At 52.8% G+C, this 14,868-nt stretch overlaps 6 protein-coding genes across 6 annotated transcripts; 4 read left to right on the top strand and 2 right to left on the bottom strand.

The window, feature by feature from the left end:
* Positions 1–88: 88 nt before the first annotated feature.
* Positions 89–2,024, top strand: LAESUDRAFT_731262 (uncharacterized protein). Its single transcript, XM_040910011.1, has 7 exons — positions 89–155; positions 214–473; positions 568–842; positions 909–1,098; positions 1,155–1,172; positions 1,244–1,558; positions 1,654–2,024. The coding sequence occupies exons 2-7, from the start codon at positions 219–221 to the stop codon at positions 1,861–1,863; spliced, it is 1,263 nt and encodes a 420-aa protein (XP_040759143.1). The 5' UTR covers positions 89–155; positions 214–218; the 3' UTR covers positions 1,864–2,024.
* A 439-nt stretch (positions 2,025–2,463) lies between these two features.
* Positions 2,464–4,824, top strand: LAESUDRAFT_731261 (adenine nucleotide transporter). Its single transcript, XM_040910010.1, has 6 exons — positions 2,464–2,800; positions 2,851–2,871; positions 2,923–3,074; positions 3,820–4,376; positions 4,435–4,623; positions 4,679–4,824. The coding sequence occupies exons 1-6, from the start codon at positions 2,721–2,723 to the stop codon at positions 4,805–4,807; spliced, it is 1,128 nt and encodes a 375-aa protein (XP_040759142.1). The 5' UTR covers positions 2,464–2,720; the 3' UTR covers positions 4,808–4,824.
* A 438-nt stretch (positions 4,825–5,262) lies between these two features.
* Positions 5,263–8,084, bottom strand: LAESUDRAFT_731259 (MFS general substrate transporter). Its single transcript, XM_040910009.1, has 14 exons — positions 7,690–8,084; positions 7,540–7,630; positions 7,365–7,484; positions 7,197–7,302; positions 7,086–7,148; positions 7,011–7,023; positions 6,882–6,953; positions 6,783–6,832; positions 6,624–6,724; positions 6,527–6,569; positions 6,313–6,471; positions 6,160–6,254; positions 5,819–6,107; positions 5,263–5,763 (listed from the first exon to the last, which is right to left on the bottom strand). Exons 1-14 carry the CDS (start codon positions 7,942–7,944, stop codon positions 5,700–5,702), a joined length of 1,521 nt encoding a protein of 506 aa, XP_040759141.1. The 5' UTR covers positions 7,945–8,084; the 3' UTR covers positions 5,263–5,699.
* A 363-nt stretch (positions 8,085–8,447) lies between these two features.
* Positions 8,448–10,997, top strand: LAESUDRAFT_686722 (uncharacterized protein). Its single transcript, XM_040905932.1, has 4 exons — positions 8,448–8,580; positions 8,629–9,824; positions 9,877–10,561; positions 10,616–10,997. The coding sequence occupies exons 1-4, from the start codon at positions 8,521–8,523 to the stop codon at positions 10,682–10,684; spliced, it is 2,010 nt and encodes a 669-aa protein (XP_040759140.1). The 5' UTR covers positions 8,448–8,520; the 3' UTR covers positions 10,685–10,997.
* Positions 10,998–11,027: 30 nt separating this feature from the next.
* LAESUDRAFT_739186 (uncharacterized protein) lies at positions 11,028–13,594 on the top strand (the record flags this gene model as incomplete). The annotated part of the gene is made up of 18 exons (XM_040910981.1): positions 11,028–11,183; positions 11,246–11,399; positions 11,445–11,541; positions 11,595–11,707; positions 11,758–11,771; positions 11,823–11,925; positions 11,979–12,170; positions 12,228–12,393; positions 12,446–12,469; positions 12,524–12,550; positions 12,604–12,678; positions 12,725–12,770; positions 12,828–12,857; positions 12,907–12,977; positions 13,031–13,120; positions 13,178–13,205; positions 13,262–13,362; positions 13,429–13,594. 18 exons carry the CDS (start codon positions 11,028–11,030, stop codon positions 13,592–13,594), a joined length of 1,653 nt encoding a protein of 550 aa, XP_040759139.1.
* On the bottom strand, positions 13,462–14,782 carry LAESUDRAFT_731255 (uncharacterized protein). Its single transcript, XM_040910008.1, has 4 exons — positions 14,591–14,782; positions 14,152–14,539; positions 13,618–14,099; positions 13,462–13,564 (listed from the first exon to the last, which is right to left on the bottom strand). The coding sequence occupies exons 1-3, from the start codon at positions 14,737–14,739 to the stop codon at positions 13,668–13,670; spliced, it is 969 nt and encodes a 322-aa protein (XP_040759138.1). The 5' UTR covers positions 14,740–14,782; the 3' UTR covers positions 13,462–13,564; positions 13,618–13,667.
* Positions 14,783–14,868: the final 86 nt, after the last annotated feature.

Below are 14,868 nucleotides of genomic sequence, written 5' to 3'. Positions count from 1 at the left end.
TGATATATCTGTCAGATGCTGTGTGCGTGCGATCCCAGAACCACGCATGGCAGGAGATGTCCGAACGCCATACTGAATTGACTGACGGGTGCCATGAGTCTCACATCGCCCTCTGCTCGACATCCTAAAGGCCGCACGTTCTCCGTTGTCGAACGGTAGTATCCATATTTGCAAACCATGTTGGCCACCTTTGTTGACGGGATGTGCGGATAGAAACCATGGACAAGGAGATAGCATCACCTGAAGACGGTCAAGGTTTGCCCGGGTACAATGCGGGGACACTCACGACAGAGCTTGTCGTGCACCAGGATGTCCTGGAGGACAGCAAGGGCAGTGCTTGTCTCTGGCTCAATGTCAAGAGCCGAGCGAAGGATCCCAAGCATGTTCCATCCTTCGTCGGCACCGATACCATCACAGGGACCGTGGAGGTCGATTTCGACAAGATGAGCAGTGTAAAGAGCGTATCTGTTGCCGTACGTCGTTCTTGCTTTCACGGCGTCCTCCTAGTATCAATCATCTCAAGATCCGCTGATGTCGCACGTTCATGTCTCCGCCATCAATCACTAGTTAATGGCCGGCATCACTGCTGTCGGCCAAGAGGAAACTAGCTTCCTTCATATCCCGCAGACCCTGTGGGATGGCAAGATTTCATCATCTGCGAAGTTATCGGGCAAGCAGTCGTGGCCGTTCTCGATCTCTATTCCCGCCGAGGCGTCTATGGTAGGAAAAGACAAACGGGCATACCCTCTCCCACCTAGTTTCTCCGAGCGGGCGAGCCCAGTATACATCGAGTACAAGCTAGTCCTCACTCTACGCCGCGGTGTTCTCAGAGCCGATCGGACGTGCGTGCTATCTACTACTTGTCCGATCAGTGTGTCTGGTGTGGTCTGACGGTGATGCTTCTCAAGCCTCGCTACGAGCATCCTGTATTTACCACTATGGCGCGCTGATCCACACTCGCAAATGCGTCAGCCAACGTACAGCGAATTAGCGAGTCTTCCTGGTCCCGATGATGATCTGGAAGGGTGGAAGGTACTCAATACTGTCCTGCTTACCGGGACCCTCTTCGACACACGGCAGGTCGAGTTGCAATGTACAGTGCGCGCGCACTTTCGTAATCCCGTTCTGCATCGGAGCTGAGTTTTATCCGATAGCTAGCTATAGCCAGGCCTGTATGGGTTCATCGTCTTCTCCAGCAAATATCGGTTTGATCATTTTTTTACTATGTTGGGATATTGCACAGGTTTGCTACGCGCGGGGCTCGCCGATCCCGCTGTTCCTGACCATAACAAGCGATGATGACCATGCAACGGACCTCCTCGCAACCCCTGCCGCGGTGAAATTGCGCCTCATCTGCACCCGCGTGCTCGGTCCCTACGCAACGGAAGAAAACTCCACACCTCCGAGCGACCGCGTGTTCCAGGAGACAGTAGGGACGGCATTTTTCTGGCCCGCCCCGGATGGTGTGTCTGGGACTGGAAAGCGCACGTTGCACGGTGAATTAAGTGTCAAGATGAGCCTGAAACCGAGTTCTGTGTTTCCTGGGTTCGCGTTGCGGGTATGTCATGTCAATTTTAGCTGGCACAGCTACGTCTTGGCTAGTCCGGCGCTGACATGTTTCAACTATTTTTTAACTGGTGTGGATGCACTTAGTACCATCTCGTCCTGTTGCCACTTCAAGCTGCTGGTTTCGTATCCAAAACGCCGACCGGCGAAAGACTCCTGACTGAGGAGGTCAAGATAGCTCCATTCAATGCTGTGGGCGTCGTCCCACGTTCTTTCGCTCCTCCGGGCTACGTCCATGTTGAAGAGGGTGACTACAACAACTCAGTCGGATATCTGGAGAACGGAAATCAAAGGTGAGACCGCGTACCGTGATGTGATTGATTGTGGACGTTAGAACGGATCATATCGCTTCCTTTGCAGGTTCCTCCATCACGGAGGCATGGGAGGAATCTCTTAACGTGAAATATATGCAAGATTCTTCAATACTTACACCTATATACGTCGATCTTCTTTGGTGCTTGTATTCGCTTTTAGTTCGGAAACTTCCATTCCTATCTGTGTTCGCCGGCAACTTCGGTATCGGTGTCGCGTGCCGGAAGTCTTCATGTAGGATATTGCGTAATCCGGGGAACATTTCGCTGCTTCCAAAACTTCTGATGCGGCGATGACTTCTGAATCTCTCGCAAGCGTGATTTGTGGATTGCCACACCGCGTCGGAAATCATACCTGCATCGCATCGTTGATTAATATTCAATCCTCGGTACTGTTTGCATGCATGGTGAACCACGCTCGTATAGCCCAGCACAGATGAATTATTTAGAGAGCGATGCGCTGCCGTCGGAGGTCGCGTGTTCGTTGGAAAGGAGAGTGGCTCAGGAGCCTACCGGCGTCAGCCATGCCCGTGAGCGAATGATGCGTCGCAGATACTAGGACGCGCTTAGCTGATATCACGTGTGTGGGGATCATCCGGTCCAGCCTACCCCGTGCTCGCCGACGCACATATGTCAATGTGGGGATAACCTGGGGTAGAGCACACCGCTCCTCTTCATCCTCGACCACGACCTCCTGGTGGACAGAAACCTTGGCCTGACTGACTGAACGACCCGAACGAGCACCGATTGTGTTGCATTACCGTCGTACATTCACAGCAGAGCCACACATTGGTACCTTTCGTCCACGACAGCCACTAGTCGCCATAATACCCCACAGGACCAATGTCTTCATCAAAGCCAACGCAGCTCACACCGTTTGGTTACGCACTTGCTGGTGCTCTGGGTGGCTGCTTCAGTACCGCGTGCGTGGCAGTGGTATGTCGCCGAGATGCACGTAGTTGACCATCCGTAGCGTGGTATACCCCCTAGATATGTACGTCCATTCTAGCCCTCCAGGAAAGCATTGATGGACATTGGGTCACAGTGTCAAAACACGCATTCAAGCCGCAACGGTCGATAAAGATAACAAGAAGAAGCTAGGCATCATCTCGATCCTGATGGGCATCCTGAAGGAGGAGGGCATCGCAGGATACTACAGAGGATTCGCAGCAACCATGATCAATACATTCTCCATGCGTGCGTATGCCATTTATCTACTTATCTCTTCAATGTCGAAGTCGACCTGGGCACCCGAGACGATTTGACGTCTGATGACGGTGCTCCTGGAAAGCTTCAATCAAGATTTCGGGTCCCAGTCGGTCGCAACGCTGTGACTCGCTGGATTTGAATTACGCCATATTTCATGCCTGCACGCTTCGTCGGAGTGGTTCAATAGTAACAGCCCAGCTTGGGTCGCATTTGCCATAAATCGCAAGGTGCCCGGTGTATGGGGTGTTGATGGGGCGCTGAAGCCTTGAATAAACTGCCGCGCACGCCGTGTCCTTCGGGCGTCGCAAGTGGTCTCACACCGCACTTCGACATCCATTCCACACACGCGGGAACCTGCTGGCTGTCGAGCATAGCGTGGTCACTCCTTGAACTCCGCTATCAGCTAACAACATCCACTGTGCCGACCGGGCTGCCATGACCGTTGTGGAATGCCGCAGCTATTTCTTCACGTCCGGAAGAGCGGATATGCGTTCACTGTTGGTCGTACGACCCGCATGGTTCTCCGCTGAGAACAAACGTCGGTCATACATATCACATATTTCGTTTGCGTGGTTTCGTGGCGGCCTGTAGGCAACTTGGACAGTATTCATCATCTTTGCTCCACTTGCTCATGTGGAACGTGGTGTTAGCAGTTAGCGGCAGCTCGGAACAGTTTCATGTCCGATTTGATTCGGCCTGTGCAGCGTTCCTGACTGACCTGTTCTCATCTCAGAATATGCCTACTTCTTGTTTTACTCTTTCGTCCGTACAAACTACATCAAGCGACTTTCTGCCCGCTTACCAGCGAGTTCCAAGACTCCCGCACTCTCAACAGCCGCCGAACTCACCATGGGTGCCATCGCCGGCGCGCTCGCGCAAATATTCACCATCCCCGTCGCCGTCATCGCGACCCGTCAGCAAATCGGCCGTTCGCTCGACCGGCCGCGCAAGTTGCGCCCGGCGAGCCCCCTGTCCGCATCAGTCGAGGGTAATGGCAACGCAAAGGATGTCGAGAAGGCCGAAGGCAAGGAGGACGAATACGACGACTCGTTCTTCGGCATCGCGAGCGAGATCATCGAAGAGGAGGGAGTGGGTGGTCTGTGGCTGGGCATCAAGCCTGGTCTGGTGCTCACGGTCAATCCTGCCATCACATATGGTGTGTATGAGCGCGCGAAGGGCGTGCTGCTCCTTGCGCAGGAGAAGGCAACTGGGGCAACCAGCCGCCATGCAAAGCTGAGTCCGTGGACGACGTTCTTCATCGGGGCGCTGAGCAAGACGCTTGCGACCGTTGTAAGTGTTTTCCGTTCACCTATAAGGATGTATATTTAACTTCCCCACAATATTGTAGGTGACGTATCCGTATATCATGGCGAAAGTTCGCATCCAGGCGCGTTCTGCTGATATCGAGGAAGCCGTGGTGGAGCACCAGCCGTTACCGCCCAAGCATGCATATCACCATGCACACAGCAAGCACGTCGGCGCCCTCGACATCCTTGCGAGGGTGTGGCGCAAGCGGGGTTTCCTCGGGTGGTATCAGGTCTGTTGGTCGCACTGCTCTCCCGTGTATGACTGATTCAATGTGTGAAACGCAGGGAATGGGCGCGCAGATCACTAAGGCGGTCATATCTCAAGCGTTGCTGTTCATGTCGAAGGACCAGTTCGAGCACTGGGCGCTCGCGATTATGGTTCTGTTCTGGAAGTTGCGCCAACCGAAGCTGTAGTCTGCGATTAGCACGGGGCGTATGTCGAGAGGGTCTGTGGTCGGGGCTTGACGTGCGTGGGCTGTCAATCTGGATGTCACCCACGGCGTTGTACGGGATTTTACGTAGATCTGTTTTGTGTTTATCGCTATATGGCCCTTCTCTATCTTCAGGAACATTATTATGAGCCTCCGCCTGCGTTATCATACCAGCCACAACATGTGCCGCAAATTCGATGTTTGAACCTCAGAAGTGGCCAACGAGCGCGGGCTCGCGTGGGCCGTGTCGCGTTGCCATTTACGCGGTCCCGTGACCGCGTCCACTCGCGTGTTGTTCGCGTGGCTGCGTGGCTCGACGCGAAGTGCCGCTTCATTTTGAACTGCCAAGGCGCATATAGCCATTCACCAGCTTCCACTTTGCCTCGTCGCACTTGCATTAGCCAAACATTCGATCGTCATGCCGTAGCATGCTCATTTCAACTTATCATCAGCCGCTCTTGGACAACCTTAGAGCGACGGCACTTAAGGCGGTTTACAGAATGCAAGCGTTAAAAATGCACATGGGGGGAGCTGGTGGCAGATCTGGCTGTTAGCCTGTAAGTCCTAACATGATCTCGGTCACGGTGTTCAGAGTTCCGCAAGACGTCTTCGGCATTGCATCCGACACGATGTAGGCCACAGACGTATATGTAAAACATAGTATGGGTAAGCTTCCCGACGTCTTGCTTTGTCTTGCGTAGGAACTAAGAAATACAGGTACTATAATCACATCTAAATCATGGCAGGACGTATAGAGAAGGACGTCATGCGGATCGCAGCATGAAGTATTATGGAGGATGTCATCTAGGTTGTAGCATGAAATATGTGCTGTAGGTGAGCAGATACTGAAAGCCACAGACAGCCTGAGACAGGGTTCAAGGCTTCGCGGCAAAGCGGGACTTCTCCCTCAACCTGGCGCCGATCTTGTAATAGATGAATCTGAACAAACTTGTGTGATTAATGTGGTCGCTCGCTCAATGTCTGTCAAACTTACGGAAGCGGCGCCATGAGGGTCGTCAGACCTGCCAAGAGGGCAGTGGCTCCGACAGCACCTAGCCGATCGTACATCGCGCCTGCGAAAAGCGGGAATGCAGCAGCAAATGCCGAGCGCAAGGCGCTATTGCTGGCCATCGCGGACGCGGCGATGGGACGGTAGGCAATGACCAGGTACGTGAAGACGGACGTGAAGATGAAATAAATCCCGGCACCGAACGGAACGGAGGCGATAATGGGAACAATCCAAGGTACGCCGCGGTAGGTTGTAAACGCGAGCCAGAATAGGCCTGATGGAGGAAGTCAAGCAGAGGTACGGTTGACGAAATTGAGGGTAGGTACCTATTGGGGCGAGTATTCCGCCGACTTGTCCGATAACGAGACGCGTCTCTGGGGGCGGGTTGCCGTCATATTTCTCTCGCATTCTGCGGTTATAACTAACGGAAAGATCCCAGTGAGCGGTGAATACATGAAACGTGCCGAGCGCGGACTGACCGGTTCCAAAGCGGTTGTGAAGCCAACGCAGCCACCATGCCAATGCCGATTCCGAGAAATGCTAGGCCCGTCTCTTGGTAGTTGAATCCGTGGATGTCTTCGAAGATGATAGGGAATGCTTGGAATGCCAGATATAGGATGCCTAGGAGAAGCGCGGTCCTGCATAACGGTCGAACGTTCGTTTTTTGTCGCCTTTCACATGGAGGGTACATACCATACGTTAAGCGATAGCGCCATACGATCGTACAGGAGGAGCTCTGCATGGTATGTAAGGAAACATCCACACTAACGGCCTGTGACAGATGACCCACCGAAAGGAGTGTAACAGTTAAACAAAATGGCGTGGAACAGGCTTCGCTCACGGCGGTCGAGGGGTGCCCAGTATTTCTCATCGCCGGTCTCCTTGCGCACGCTGGCCACGCGCGTGAGTGTGACAGAATTTGTGGAAACCACGCGTGCACTAAACTTACCGTGCAGCCTTCCTCTTCACCAGGACCGGTTCGTACGTTTCCGGTACGAGCTAGAAGGGCGATTTGTGTCGTGTTGGATGGAAATGACAGAGAACACACCAGAATCAGCATAAGGAGGACCACAAATTGCCAGATGAGCAGCACTCGATATGTCCATCGCCAGTCAACGTTCTGTCATATCAGAGCAAGGTTACTTGGGAAGGTAACAAAAACAACGTATGTACTTACTTGACAGATAAACCTAATAAGTTGCGAGACGACCATCAACGAGGTGCCAGTCATCACAACGCAGTGAAATCCTACCCAGATACTAGAGGACCGATCACTGGGCCGAGGAATGGAGACAAAGTGTAAACTGCCATGGGACTGCAGAACAATCAAGGACTGGACCTCGAAACATGCAATCTTGCCTACGTTGCGACCTTCTCATTGACAAACATATCACTGACACTGCCACCGGCCACGCTGAGGAACGCCGAACCGCAAAATCCGGTTATGAAGCGAAATACGAGATAGGTTGCTGTTTGAATGAAACGGTGAGCAAGTCCGCGTTATGTTAGCGATCAACGCGTCAAAATATACCAATGTTAGGCGGGAAGGCCACGGGCCACGTGAAGACCCAGAACAAGAAATAGGAAACGCAGTAGATGTGATTCCGGCCATAAACCTCGGATAGAGGCCCCACAAGTAAGGGCCCAAAGCCTATTGAAACCAATTGCCTGAGAGCGACGTTACGTTGGTGGCGTGAACTACGTACCTAGGCCTTCCACAAACAGACTGACACCTAGAATCGTGACCTCGTGGACGGTATGCAAATCTCTAGCAAGCCCAGCCTCGGTGAAGGCTGCCTATTTACATGCCAGTATAAGTCGCGGTCCGTGACGTGTCATGCAACAAATCTACTGACCGCTGAGGATGCAAAGGTGGCACACAAAGCACCCATACTGATCGTGAGAAGGATGGTCCATTTTCTCGGAGTAGACAGATGCTTCGGGCTCTGGTCGAGATCTAAGATGACCTCGTATAAATCAGAAACCTCCTCGCGTTCCGCGTCCGCAGGAGGGATGCTGAGCGCTTGTTCAGATTTATTAGTAGATGCATCGGGTGGAAGCTCTTGTTTCTCTGCATCGACGGTCAAAGATTCAGACGGTTGGAAGGACATTGAGGAGACTGGATAGACCTGGTGTTTGTATGTGAACTTGTTCGATTGCCGTAGTGCTGAGAGAAGGGAACAATCAGTCGAAGGGGAAGGGCGACTCGTCACTGCAACGACAGCTATGGGGAAGGAGAGCAGGACGCAAAGGTCAACATCCATGGTTTTTCATATATAGATTTTTCAAGAGGCACATGCCGGATCTTCTCCAAAACAAAGCACCCCTGGCGGAGATAGGTTACTGCAGCCATGAGTCACGGTGAGCCTGAGTCATGAAACACGCTAACGACGGGATGTATAAGGCTGCAGCGGTGAGGGAGTGGGGTCCATGACAAATCGAAAGGATCATCCGACGCTAAGACGACTTGAGCGGAAGGCGAAAGCCTGCTGTATCGGAGAGCAAAGAGTGGCAAAAATGTGCAGCGGGGATTGTTTGATGGATTTTATCTGAACGAGTTTTCTATACTATACGGCTTTATCTTATCAGATAACTCGCATTAAACTCAATCACGTTCCCGTTGTTGTCCGAAACGAGCTCCTCGACGCCAGCGGCAGTGTCGAACGCTTTAACTACCGGCGAGCACGATGATCCGTGCACTACCTGTCTCCAGGTCGGGGAGAGGGACAGTGCGGGCTACACGTCGCGTACGTTCTGCACCCTAATCCAAATAATTCCTTGCTAATACTATCCAGTATGCCACTGAAGCTCCCGCCCAGGCACCGAAGAAAAAGAAAAGGATATTTCGTCGATTCGTATTCTACACTACCGTGGCAACAACTACGTTCTATGTCGGAAGCGCGTTTGTCGCGTACCATTATCAGCCATACCGTGATGTATTCGTCCAACAGGTCCCTCTTGGTGCCGCGGTCGTACAGTACGGAGAGGACCACGACTGGGACACATTGACGCTCAAGCAAGTCCTTGACGCAGCGAGGAGCACCGTAACATACATCACAGGACTCATCACTGGAGAGCGCGATGGTGTTAGCACGCCGACGGCACTTGACAAGGCAAAAGAGGCCGTAGATCGCACCAAGGACGTCGTCACGAACAAGGCACACGAGCTCGAGGAGGCGGCTGAGAAGAGGCTGCAGGAGTCGCGCGAGCGTATCAAGGGCGTCGCAGACACGCTCAAGACGACCGTGCAGCGAAGCGAGGCGGCTGAGAAGAGCGCCAAGGCGGCCGCCATCGCGAAGCATCAGGGAATCCAGTTCTCGGAGGGTGTCGAGGAGCTTGTGCTCAAAGCAGAGGAGGCACTTGCTGAAAAGCAGACGGAACACTTGCCCGAGACAACGACGACGCCTGCACAGCCGTCTGTGCCGCTGCCCGACGAGGCGGAGGAGGGCGCGCTCAATGCAAATGTGTACAACGTTCCTTTACCCATCGGTTTCGAGCCTCCGCCCGGCTTCTCTCGGCCTGCACCACGCAAGGCTGCGCCTACCCCGGAGTCTGTCAAGGTCGAGTCGACACTGCAGCCGCTCCCGCTCGTGGCACCCGCTGTATCCGAGTTCAGCGCATCGGAACCGGTTATCGCTCAGTTGGCGTCGGTTATCGATAATCTCGCATCGTACCTGAACGAGAACCCGACCGCAGCGGACAAGGCACGCGATATCCTCGACACGGCCAAGGTGGACCTGACGTCGCTCGCGACGCGCATCGAAGCAGTGAAGGAGGAGGAACGACAAAAGCTGGAAGCGAGATTGGACGAGAAGACGCGGGAGTATACGGTGAAGTTGCTGGAGCTGGAGATGGAGGCGCAAGACAAGCTTGACAGCCAGGAGAATGACTTTCAGAAGTTCTTCGACGAGGAGAAGGCCAAGTTTGTGCAGGCGTATCGGGAGAAGCTTAACAAGGAGTTGCAGACACAGAGCGAGCTGATTAACGAGAGGTGCGTGGCTGACATTCGAGAATGCTTGCACGTTCTGACCCGTCACCTCCAGGCTGAAGGAGGAGGTCATCGCACAGGGCATCGAGCTACAGCGCCGCTGGATTCGGGACATCAAGGTCCGCGTCGAGCAGGAGCGCGGCGGCCGCCTCGCCAAGCTGGACGAGCTCGCGACAAACCTGAAGCGGCTCGAGCGAATTGCGCTCGACAACTCGGCTTATCTTGACGAGAACATCCGGATCCACGCGCTGTGGTCCGCGCTCCGTGCGCTGAACAATTCCGTCGAGTCGCCTGTGCGTAAGCCATTCCGCGAGGAACTGCGTGTCTTGCGACACATCGCGGCCGCACGCGAGGATCCAGTCGTGTCATCCGTGCTCGAGTCGCTCGACGCGTCGGATGTCCCAGACGTCGGCGTGGAGCCATTTGCAGATCTTGCGACGTGGTTCAGCTCATCCGTTGCACCCGCTGTGTCGAGTGTCGCGCTCGTGCCTGACCAGAATGCGGGCGTGCTTTCGCATTTGGCGTCGTATCTGATCTCCACATTCACGTTCAGCCGACATGGATTAGTGCCTGGCTCGGACGTTCTCAGCGTGCTGGCGCGTGCAGAATACTACATGAATGAGAAGGATTTGGACAGTGCTACACGGGAGCTTAACCAGCTTAGGGGATCCGCAAAGGTAGTACTGACGGACTGGCTGGAAGCGGCGCGCAGGAGGCTGGAGGTGCTGCAGGCATTGGAGGTATGTGACGCGTTGCAATCTTGCTTGACACGTCTGAAAGGTTTCCGGTCATAGGTTGTACAGTCGGAGGCGACGCTGGCTTCCCTGCTTGTTGCTCATGATAAAAATGTGTCCCTTCAATAGAGGTAATACACGGGACGTTTTTGGGCATTCATACTTGCTGCCAACGTGTGTCTAGTCTGTTATTGTCGCCACAAACTGTGTGGACGTGGACAAATCTCGGGCCAAGGTACCACCACACAATGTGCGGCCACCAATAGGGTGGACACTCAACATTTTTGATCCCACACTTTGACACAGGACCTTGTTTACCTCTGATTAGGTTCTATCTAAAAATTCCCGCTTCTGATATGCTTCCGCTATCTTTGTCCAGCGCCTGGCACAGCGCCAACATGGAGTACTTATTGGTATATCAAGACTGAGTTTTGCTATCTCCCCGAACGCGGAAGTCCTCCCCTCCTGAAACATGTCTTCCGAGGTTGCTCCTGCGATAGAGAAGGACCTCGAGTTAGTCGTCGCCTCTGTGGCTGACATCGAGCCTGAGCACAGGCAAGGGAGTAAGCATGGCCGGCGTTGTACAACCACTCGCCTGGAACTTTGGGCATTCTACGTCTATTATATCGTGAGTAAATCGGCATGAATGACACGTACTCAATCAATGTTGGCTGATCCCGCGCCTATAAGGGCAACAATGGTCTTTCTGGATTCAACTTCGGACCATCACAGTTCCAGAACCTGCTCTATCTGGCGGGCTATGATGTGAATCATGCTCCTTACACAGTGGCTTGCACGTCAGACAGCGACTGCGTCTTGCCATTCCTGGGGCGCATTCGAAACGGTGAGATCAACGATTACAAGCAGAGCACAAGCTGACGTAACGTAGTCAACTCGATCGTACTCCTAACTAACGGCATTAGCTTTGCTGTGCAAGCGGTGGTCCTTCTGTCTATTGGTGCTTGGGCAGACTACGGACAATGGAGGTGTGTACTGCCATTCATCTTAGATGATATGTACATCCGCAAAGGCACGTCAGACCCAATATCACAATCTTCTTCACAATCCTGGCAGTCGCGGTGTCGTTCGCCTGGCTAGGTGTCGAAGATCCCTCACAATGGAAGGCCGCGGTCGCGTTATACATTCTTGGTTGTACGTTTATCATCCAAAATTGATTCTGTGACGCGCTTACCAGTGTTCAGTGATTACATATCAGGTTTGCTGTGTATCATATCTTCTGCGGAGACAATGTGCTGATGCTCCACAGTGTGCTCTCACGTTTTGGACAGCCGCTTTCCCTGGTTTAGCTGGTGACCTCCCGGAAGTCCAGGCGTCAGCTGAAAGTGCTGCCCGCGGTGAAAAAAACGTTGGTTTTTCTCTTCATAGACACTCGTACATTTTGATTGAGTTTCAATCAGCTTAGAGGAACATTCCAACTATGTATCACTCGCTCGGAACCGCGTGTCAAACATCTCCTTCACCATCAGCTCCGTTGGCGAGATCATCATACTGGTGATCATGGTCGGGATCATCGAGGGACTCAAGGTCGATGCGAGTACAGAGAACAATACGAAGGCATTCAGCGTCCTCATCGCATTCTCCGGCGGTGTCTGGTGTACGTGGTCGCACTAGCTTCCGCCTGACAAGTACGGAATTCACCGGCACCTTCTAGTACTCTGTGCTCTTCCTTGGTTCTTCCTTGAGCAAAGGCGACCCGGTTTGGCGTTACCTGCTAGCACGTCTTTGATGACGATAGGCTTCAAACAGACATATGTCGCTTTGCGGGAATGCATGCGCCTCAAGCAGACATTCCTCTATCTCATATTCTATTTTCTCATGTGCGTCTCTACTGGCACTGCCCATTGACAGTGTTTCATGATAGTGTGGCAGGGGAGATGTATTAAACACGACAGTGTGAGTGTGCTACAGACTATCGAGGGACGCTGATGGATTTTCAAACGCTCCCAGCACGGTGATTGGGACATTACAGAACAGGTCAGTTGTGAGGTAAGCGGGCGGGCGGGTAAACGCTTATATGAACTCACCAGCGTTGTCTCCTACTCTACACTCCAACTGACTCTGCTTCTCATCGTCGGTATTGTGACCCAGGCATTGGGCATATAGTATGTCTCAGAACCTCTCCGCAACCTTGTCTTAACGAGTGCATAGTCTGTTCTGGGTGGTGCAGAAATACTTCAAGATATCTACGAAAGCAGTCAGTCGAGCCGAGTCGATGCACATCGATCAGGAAGAAAACTGACTCTGAAGCTAGATGCTCTCTTTCAACGTCAGCTGGATCATCGTATGGCGCATATTTCACTCGGAGTGTTCGTCTATATCATTCTCTACAGGTTCTGACAATCTGGGGTCTCATCGGGGTCCATACGGATAAGTTCGGTTTTAAGCATGTCTGGGAAATTTGGCAAGATTTTTGAGTCTTCAGAGACTCGTTCGCTGCTGATGGCACGGATGTAGGCTTTACCAAGCATACTATGGGTTGATGGTCTGTCCGTGGTACGCATATAGTCAGACAATGATCAGCGAGGTTTCACCGCTGCCGCAAATGTGGGTTCCGCTTTAAAGCTCGTTTGACCCATATCTAAGCAGTACAATGTGTCGCAGGTTCCTCTTTTTCGCATTGTTCTCTGTGGTACGTCTTCCGAGCTACACGTTTCTGCGTTCTTCCCACTGATCGTCTTATATAAGATCGGCAAGACGTCTGCGTTCATCGGTCCTTTCGTCTCGTCCGCGATCATAACAGCATCAGGCAACAACGACAACTACCCGTTCGTGTTTTTATTTTCACTGTAAGCCCTCATATTTCATTATGAATAGAATTTCTAAGTTGATTGAGCCGAACGCGTTTCGTCCAGGGGTACGTTCAGTACGATATTCCTGTATTTCGTGGACATGGAGAAGAGTCGCGCCGAGTGCGACGAGTTCGTGGCAGCCGAAGCGTCGAGGGCGGCTTTCGGGCAGCCTGTGTCGGATGCAGGGCCCTCGTCAGATCTGGGAGATGAGGATGAGGGCAAGTCATGATCGAAGCGAGAGGGCTGTCTTACGTAGACTGATGTTGTGCATATTAATACTTCTTCATGGCGATAAATCATCCTCATCTACATCCGGTCCACATCAGTAGCATAGTCTCAAACGTGTCATCTACTTTGCTTGCGGAGGTTCCTCGAGCACCAGCACCTCTGAGAAGCTCCGCGTCTTCCTCAGGGATTGCCCATGAGTGAGACTCCGGCCTACGACGAGCAGCGAAAATAAACATCTCCTCATTGTCCATGGGTGGTTGGAAGCGAGTCCAAGCATTTCCAATATGCGTATCATGTTTCCCGGTTTTACGCTTGACCCTGTGTAGCACTGGTGAAAAGGAAAACCACAGCCCAAAGGCAGACCAGAAGGGCGTCTCTTTCGAGAGACTGCGGATCTTGTATGATATGATGAGCAGGGGAGATTCTTCGTCGAATGGCAATACTAGCGGTGAGGTTAGATGCAGGAGTGTCCGAAGGAGAGGTGCAAGGAGTGCTGGGAAGTAGATCTATGGCAGATGGTGTACTCATTGCGTGTAAAACAATAGTACAGATACCTACTAGATCACTGCAAATGATGTGCGTGATGCGGTGACCAACACGACTACTGTCCGACATCGGTGGTCGGGGCTGAAGATCAGACGCGATAGCAACGGCATCGTCGCGATTGCCCCATCCGAGCGGTCGAACGATCACGGTCGAACAATCTCGCAAATTATTCTCCAAGAGCGGACACACCTCAGGGAGGTCTGTTGCGTAGAGGAGGTCCCGTCCAGGCTTCAGCAGTGCAGCGACGCGAGATGCTACCAACCCCGTCCCCGAACCCAACTCGACGACGGTCAGAGGTTCCGAATGTGGGTTCGATAGCGTAAACGGCGGTGGGTCGAATTCTAGCAGGTCATCTCCGGAAGGATAGTTCAAGTAGGCGAGCATAGCATAGGATGCCTCCCTGTGGAAGATCTGCGAAACCACACTACATAAAGTTCTGGATGCTACCCACCACACGCGTCCGGCGATGCCATACGTCCCGATAGCATGCTTCTGAGCAGCAGCACCAAAATGCGGATCAAGATCGTCCGGGCTGTCCACAGTCTTTCCGGTAGAAGGCCCAATATCAAGGCCAGCAGGGAAGTTGGGACCCGCACACATGAATATCGGAGAGCGGAATCAATACTGCGAGGGAGGGACTCTGACTTGGGCACAACCGGTGGGGCGCTTGTAAACACAATAATAATCCTATGATAGACTTTTATCTTATCTTATCTTCTGGCGCTAAAC

This window comes from Laetiporus sulphureus, assembly GCF_001632365.1.
Source record: "Laetiporus sulphureus 93-53 unplaced genomic scaffold LAESUscaffold_61, whole genome shotgun sequence".
Taxonomy (NCBI): domain Eukaryota; kingdom Fungi; phylum Basidiomycota; class Agaricomycetes; order Polyporales; family Laetiporaceae; genus Laetiporus; species Laetiporus sulphureus.
The sequence above is the reverse complement of the archived record's forward strand: the minus strand, read 5'-3'. Positions and strand labels throughout refer to the sequence as shown.